Source organism: Neopelma chrysocephalum, unplaced genomic scaffold (genome assembly GCF_003984885.1).
Source record: "Neopelma chrysocephalum unplaced genomic scaffold, ASM398488v2 Primary Assembly neopelma1_23, whole genome shotgun sequence".
NCBI lineage: Eukaryota > Metazoa > Chordata > Aves > Passeriformes > Pipridae > Neopelma > Neopelma chrysocephalum.
In genome coordinates this window covers 3,984,854-3,992,550 of record NW_020897691.1, presented here as the reverse complement: position 1 = coordinate 3,992,550, position 7,697 = coordinate 3,984,854, and the positions used below count along the sequence as shown (strand labels likewise).

At 42.1% G+C, this 7,697-nt stretch overlaps 1 protein-coding gene across 9 annotated transcripts in view; it reads left to right on the top strand.

Moving 5' to 3' along the window:
* Nucleotides 1-2,555: 2,555 nt before the first annotated feature.
* Nucleotides 2,556-7,697, top strand: part of RYR2 (ryanodine receptor 2) — a 394,099-nt gene continuing 388,957 nt past the window's right edge. For 7 of the 9 annotated variants that reach the window (XM_027684666.1, XM_027684677.1, XM_027684625.1 and 4 more), the window contains exon 1: nucleotides 2,565-2,802. In XM_027684666.1, coding sequence (XP_027540467.1) covers nucleotides 2,755-2,802 — 48 coding nt within the window. In that variant the 5' untranslated portion in view covers nucleotides 2,565-2,754. Of the gene's footprint in view, nucleotides 2,803-7,697 lie in introns of all 9 variants that reach the window. The other 2 variants (XR_003534458.1, XM_027684644.1) reach the window with 2 other exon arrangements.

The window sequence follows — 7,697 nt, the reverse complement described above, 5'->3', positions numbered from 1 at the left end:
TGCATTCCCTTTAAGACACAGCACCAGTCCAGTTTTGAAAACATTCCTGATTTTTTTCACATGGGTAGAGTAACCTTGTGTATTTTGAGTCAAAAGGGAGAGGCATATATAATGCAGTTGATTGGTGTGGGCAGGTAATGTAGAGGAAGTCAAACTGTGTCCATCAGGAATTAGATTGTTCAGACGCTTTTGTGCATGTGCTGACTTTACATTCTGTGGATATTTTATAACTATATCTAGTACATATTTTGCAGATATGTACATACAATATTCTATGTGTACTGCACATATGAATATTTGTCCTTGATGAATAATTAAACAGGAAGCTGTGCTTCCAACTACATTTGGCCTTTATGACCCTGTTCAGAAAGTTTCCAGAAGAATCTATTACCTTTACTGTGTATGTATGTCTGTTACTGTGTAATATCTTTTGAACTATCTGGAAAATTCCAACAATTTAACAAAGGATTAATAGTATCATACATGCTCCTAGTCATTTCATTACAACAGATGCATGGGTAAAGAAGATAGCAGATAATATTCTGGTGTCTGAAAAACTGCAGCATACAGTTCACTTATATTAGACATCAACAAATCTGCATGTTAGAGAAATAATATTACCCTAGCCTTGAGAACCTTCAGAAGGAATTTTCATCTTGCTAAAACCCAAGGAGTCTAATTATGAGCTCCAAATCTGTGAGGAACCAGGTATCATCAGTTCCACATTCTTGGAACGACTTTCCTTATGTCATAATGTGCTGAAAACTGTACAAAATGTTTCAGGCAGTGATGTTATAGTGGACTATTTATAGTTTTTTTCTTTTCTCTGTAATGTCCTTGCATTACATGCAGGAAATAAAACAGGCATCTAATCTATTACTTCAAAGCATTATGGAAGGTATCTTGGATGTTTGACAATCTAGACCTTGGTCCTGTAAACTCATGTGAACTGAGATTTACAACCATATGAAACACATTCACAAATAGTAGTGCTGGAACTGACTTGTGCTGTAAGTAGGATAAAGTGCAATTATATTTGTTCAGTGCATTTTCATAAATCCTAATTTTTTAAAGTTATCCAAAGCCAGGACTTTTCCTCATAACTGGGGAAAGAAATATCTCTCACTTTAAATAATATGGAGGAAGGGATATTTAAGAGATTTGAACAAAATATGAATGAAAAATATGAAAAAATGTCTTTATTTTATCATTCTTAGAAAAAATATTTTCGGTCAGGAGTAAGTTTGAGAGGTAAAAATCTCTTGAAGTCAGTAGTAGCTGAAACAAGGAAATTATAGAGGAAATGCTTAAGCTGGAGTTCATCTGCAGAACCTCTATATTAAATACTCATACATTACTTGCTCTAGAGGCCTTACGGGTCATGGCTGCTCTTGCAGTTTCCAATCTGTCAAAAGAACAGGTTTTCTACTGCTGGAAGTAATGATAAAATCTCCTAGGTGTTTGATAACACTTTTTCATTATGTCCTTGAACGGTGTGAAGTTACAGATTATGGGTATGGCTTCTCTAGAAACACTTATCATGTATTTTGTTATGCTAGCCACACAGCCTGATTACCAAAATAACTGTGATTTCATTATGTTTACCAGTTTTGGTCCTTCATAAGCCTTCTGCAGTCACACACCCCTCACACATTTTAAGCTGTCAATGATCCAGTTTCAATTTTACTCTTTTTTTAAGATATTCTGTTGTCCTCACCTCATGACCATTGCATCACATTAGCAGAGCCCCTCTGCCATGTATTTGTTCCAGGGAGCTGTTACTGTTAAAAGTCTGGCAGCTCCCGTGGCTTGCCAGACTTTTTTTTTGCTGGAGGCCAAGCATCTTTCCTGCGATGGAGTTATGTGTCCATGGTAAGGTACGGTCTGCACGAATGCTCATGAAAGATGAGCTATTCCATGGCAGCCCTTGTCTTCACGCTATGGTAAACACACGGTAGCTATCCTTCAAGGGAATGGTATTTAAAGCCTTACATTCGCTCTGGGTTAAGCTCACTCACACGGTGGTTAAGGTACAACACCCGGTGAAGCCATGTTGTACCTTCCACCCCTTCTCCCCGACAGTACTGTCGGTTGGCAAAAAAACTGGCGCAGAGCCGCTTAATTAATACCTCTCCTGAGGTATCTCTCAGTGCAGCACATCACTCAGAACTCCTGCGGGACAGACGTGCCCAGGCACGCAAGGCGCCGGCCGGCCTTCCCGGTGCCTCCCGGCGGGGCTGGTGCAGCCCCGGGCTCGGGGCGTGCAAGGAGACCGTGAGGCGGGCCAGGGAAGCAGCGCCAAGGCAGCAGCATCACCGTCCCAGGCGCGCCCCCGGCCGAGCCCCCCGCGCCGGCCGCGGTCGTCTCTCCACGGAGCAGCCGGAAAGGGGCGCTGGGCGGCGCGTTTGGAGTGCGGAGGGAGCGGGCTGCGGATCACCTGCAGCGGTGGGGGGGGGGCTGGGGAGCTCCGCCTCCCCCTCCTCCCTCCGTTAATCGCATCCCCCTCCCCCTGGCAGGACTGGCAGCCGGGCAGCGCTGTCAACCTGCTGCAGGGGCTCGGGCACCCGCACCCCGCTCGCAGCCGGGGCCGGGCTGGGGTTGCCGGCTCCGCCGCCCTCGCACTTGCCCTAGCCCGGTGGTGCGGCGCGGCCGTGAGCATCCTGCCACCGCCGCCTGCCCGCGGGGAGCGACCGCCGCCGCCGCCCGCCCGGGCACCGGGAGCAGCGCCCGGGAGGAGGACAGACAGGGGGAGCCATGGCCGAGGGGGGCGAGGGCGAGGACGAGATCCTGTTCCTGCGAACTGTAAGCGCCGCGCTTGCCTCCCTCACCTCCGCGCTGGCGTGGGGCAGGGGCCGGGGCTGCGCCGGCCGAGGGCAGCGGGGGGAGACGCCCAGACCTCGCCGGGGTGGGAGCCGGGAGAGGGCAGCGGGAGGCGGGTGCTTGTTGCCCCCCGCCGCCCCGGGGGCTGCTGTCGGAGGGCTCCGGAGCCCCGGCCCCGTTCCTCTCCACCTGGCACCGGGTGGCCCCGTACCCACGGGCAGAGGGGCGACAACCGCCCGCCCTCCCTGCTGGCGATGCCGGGATGAGCGGGAGGGGGAGGCGGCGGGGGTAGCCCGGGCAGGGTGAGGGGCGGGCAGCCGGGTGGGGGGCGAGAGGCGCCTTCCCAGTAGCACCTCTCCTTGCTGCCTTCCCACCCGCCAATGTGTTCGCGTACTGCAGATACTAACCGAGCAGCCATCCCCAGCGCGAAAGCTGCAATCACAATACTCTTGCAAAAATAGAGTTGGGGAAAAAAAGCACCTCTTCCACCCTATCCCCTCCCCACGGAGGTTCCCACTAACTTACAAGCTTTCTCGTCGCTGGGCACAAACTAATACGGCTTTTTCTGGCGTGCGCATCATTTCGTTACTTAGATCCAAAGCATGTTAAGGCGCTAGAGCGTTTCTTCCCTCGGTTTAATTAATACATCAGGACTGCTGCATCTAATGCTTATCTGGATTATTTTTCTTCAAGCATTGCTTTTGTTTACCTTCTCGGCCATCTCCCAAGTGTCTTTTATATGCACCATCCTAGCAAGTTTTGCAGATTGGCACCTTTGAATAGTGGTGTATACAAACCGTGCCAGTTTGAGGAAAAATTGCTGAGACATTTGATAAGTAGAGCTGAAAACACTGCGACTGTAGGATAAAGCTTAAGTTCCTTTTCATTTAGTGCAGTCTGATTTAGAAAATGTTCACGTTCGACGTCCTGTAAGAAAATACATCTAAAAAGGAGGGGAAAGCAAGCCACTGAGTGGATGTGAAGCATATTCATATGCTGTTTGCAGCATTGTGAATCCTGGATCTCAGTCGTCTTCTATTTCTACCAGAAATCCTAAAATAATAGATATATATCCTGTTATTCCTTTTTTGTTTATTTGAGGATTCTTGGAAAATCTGCTTTTACAGGAAATACAGCTGTTACGCAACATTGGCATGAAGATTGGCAACTTTTTTCCTGTTAGTGCTATGTGACTTCTATTTTAATGTTGTGTAACACCTAAAGACAAAACAGAAAAATACTTCTATGAAAGATAATTTGTCATCTCAATTTATGAGAGTTTAATTAGTAGTGCTTCTCACTGGTACACATTTTTGGAAGACTTGTACAATGGCAGTTTTACTGCAGGCTTGAATGTTAAGCTTAGCTTGTGTTATCTGAATGCTTAATAGGGAAAGAGGAGCAGTGAGCATGCTAATACTTCTCAGCACGTATACAGTAATGTTAAACTCCAGCACCTGACAGCAGCAGCATGTTATGTAAAACAGCACTCCTGATAATGTGTGTCAGGCTTAATACAGATTTGGCAAACCCAGTCTTAGATAATACTTAAAAATGTTTAGAATGTTGTACTGGTGGTAAAATGACCTTGAATATGGTAAACTGAGGCTTGGGGGAGGCTTATTGTGTAGTGAAATCAAAAAGGCCTGAGTAATACTGTTTTCATGTAAAGTTTTGAATCTCTAATCTGTAGTGGTATGTAAGTAGCGATTTTTACTCCTCTCTCTTCCATGTTGTCCAAGTTACTCAGAAAAGTCTGTTGCTTTAGACATTTTTTAATGTAGTTTCCCTTCTGTCTATTCTTAGAAAGCTTGGACTATAGTATTCTCTAAAGCTATTAATTGTGCGTAACTTTCTGAATGTGATTGATAGAAAGCACTGGAAATTGAATATTACCTGGTAATTGCTGCAGTTTTTATTTTTATTTATTTTTAAAACGATAATTAAGAACTGACCCATTCATAAATGTTTCATAGATAAACAAGAACTTTTCAAAGAACACCCTAGGCAGGCAAAAAGCATTCGATACTTGGAATATTTTCAGGATGAAATCTGTAGGCCTACTACATGTAAGCAGTGCTCTTCATACTTTTTTGATAGGACCTGATAAACTTTCTAAAATTGTGAGTTCTTTTTCTGATATTTCAAAATTACTGTAGCATCTTTAGAGTTTACCCTGAAGTGTTTACACTATATTTTTTTAATGTTTAAGGAGACATATGAGATTTTACTCTATTAAAAATGCCCTTTATTTGCATTAAGGAACTAAACTGAATAAGTATTTGCCCCCCATGTTGATGGATAATTTCTTTTTTTTGTTTCCTCTTTACACATTCGTATATGCCTAGTGATCCCTCTTTTTTCTTTACTGCTCTTATTTTATTCTTATTTTTTTTGGTAAGGTGTTGTCATGCATTATCTCCTGCAAATTTTGCTGCTACAGTGGACTTCTGTTTCTTCTGGGAATAATTTGAGTTTGATGCATCACTTCTGAGAAGTGAACGTAATCTGTTAATGCCGTGTATTTCTGGAAGCATCAGTCCTTATGTTGTTTGAGATAACTTTGGACAGACTGGGATTCAGCTCTGTGCTGTTCAGTTCTCCTCAAGGAAATCTTCTATAGTGCTGTGAATGATATGTTTCTCCACAAACAGGGATCTCCCTCATTACTTTGCTGAATGCTCCAGGTGGAGATGACCTTTTGTTATGTGTGGCCCTTTTCAGACTTGGACATACATTCCCCTGACTTCTCCTAGTGAATGCACACATATTGTGGAAGAGAATTGAAGACGAGCAAGTATCTTGCCCTTGCTTTTATTAGTTGTGTGTCTGGACCAGACTTCTTCCTTGTTGAGGAGATTTTGCTTTTAAATATTGAAAAAGAACAAGGTATGTACAAAATAGAGTTTAATTGTTTGGTCTTTACAGTCAAGAATCTAAAGCACTTATAGTTAATATGGAAATTACCTATTTTTTGTTTGATTTTGTTTGGAGATTTTTTTTTGTTTGTTTGTTTTGTTTTCTGGTTTTTGGGTTTTTTTTTAGGATGTGTAGTTTGACCAGAGTAAAAATAGTTCAAAATTGCGGGAGAGAACAGAAAATGTTTTTGCCTAAATGCACAGTCTCCTTCCATAATGCACACGTGCAAGGACTGCTTTTCGTGACATAGAATCCCCATAGGGGAAGGCCTTTGCATGGAGTGGGGTGACAAGCTGGTGAAGGGATTAAAACAATTGCAATGTTTCAATGAAATACTGCCTATATATGTTCCTTATGTTCATTAAGGGTGTCCTGAATTTGGGAGCAGTATGTACCTAAAAGTGATCAGAAATGTGTAATGTAGGTATTTGATCTTGTGATATTCCTGATGCCAGTATATATGCTTTTCTGGAGTTGTGGAGTTTCTCAATGTAGAAGCAGGTTGTCTTTTAGCTGTTTATGGCAGGAGACACCACCAGGACACAGTAAAGTAGGGCTGACAGGGTTATGGTCTTCGTCACTGTCTTCTGAGACAGTGAAGACTACCATGCCTGTCAGGAATTAGAAGCATAATCAGTGCGAGCAGCATATTTTCCCCAGGTCAGACGGAGTCATCATCTCTTTTTCACCCTTTTTTTTTTTTGTAAAGGTTGAAATGCCAGTGTTCCATGTTGTGCTCTCTTTTATTTTTCATTTTTTTTTAATTAGAACGTTGCAGTAATATAGAATTTTTACCTGTGTGAACATATTCTGCGCTACCTTATTTTCTACATGGACTTAATAGTTCTGAGTGTGACTGCCAGAAAAAAGTGTAAGTTTACTTTGCAACACTGGAAAAGTACTTTTAAATAAAGTTAAACATTACTTAGGATTCATGTTTGACATGCAAAAGATTTTATTCACTCAGTGCTGTAGGATTCATGTTTGACATGCAAAAGATTTTATTCACTCAGTGCTGCGTTTTAATACTTCAGATAATAAAAGAATTAAGTTTATGGCAGAGATTTTTGCTTCATTCTGAAATGAAGAATATAATGTATTCACATTTCAAGGACATGAGTTCTGTTATTCCAGAGTCACTTCTATTCCAGATATTCCTCATTATGGCAATATTTAAACAATGAGTGTCACTTTAAATCTGACTAATAATCATATGCTTAGATGCCATCCTAAATGAAGATTCTGTGGAATTAGAGGACACAAAAGGAACCTGGAGAAATGAGGTTTGAAGATTATTGTAAAATAAGTCACTAAACATCAGAAGAATTGCTATGTGAATCTCTCAGTAAAATAGAACAGAAAAAAAGTTTGGGGTTTTTTTTTATTTTTTAAATCCCTTGATTTATCCTGCTTATCTTTAAAGGAGTTTATCACAATACATTAGATTCTGGTAGCTGCAGTCATCAAACATACAAACATGATTCCCAGAGTGCACTGAAGAAAATGCTCAAAAACAACCTTGGATGTTAGAAGCAATTTTAGAATGAAATAATGCTGAAAAAACACTTTGGATATTTTTTGTTTATTTTAAAAAGTGTTTCTTTTATTTGTGAGTGTGTGACTTTTGAAGATACACCAGGGACTGACACAAGAGACCACTGTTTAACAGCTCATGTGAGGGATGGCGTGGTTGAGATTGCAGCATTTGTACCTTCCTCTCTAAGGCACTGCACTGCAGTACAGATACTGAATATGATCTCAAATTCTGTTTTGGAATTGAGCTGGACAGGCTGTTTGTAGTGAATGGATTTTAGCCAGGACATGTAGTCCATCTTGTATTTGGGAGTTGCATGTGAACATTATATATATAATTTTTTTTATTCCAGAATTGTTTGCCAAACATTTTATACCGTCATTAGAATGATATTACTGGATAAAATCACTGGTTTAGTGCGTGT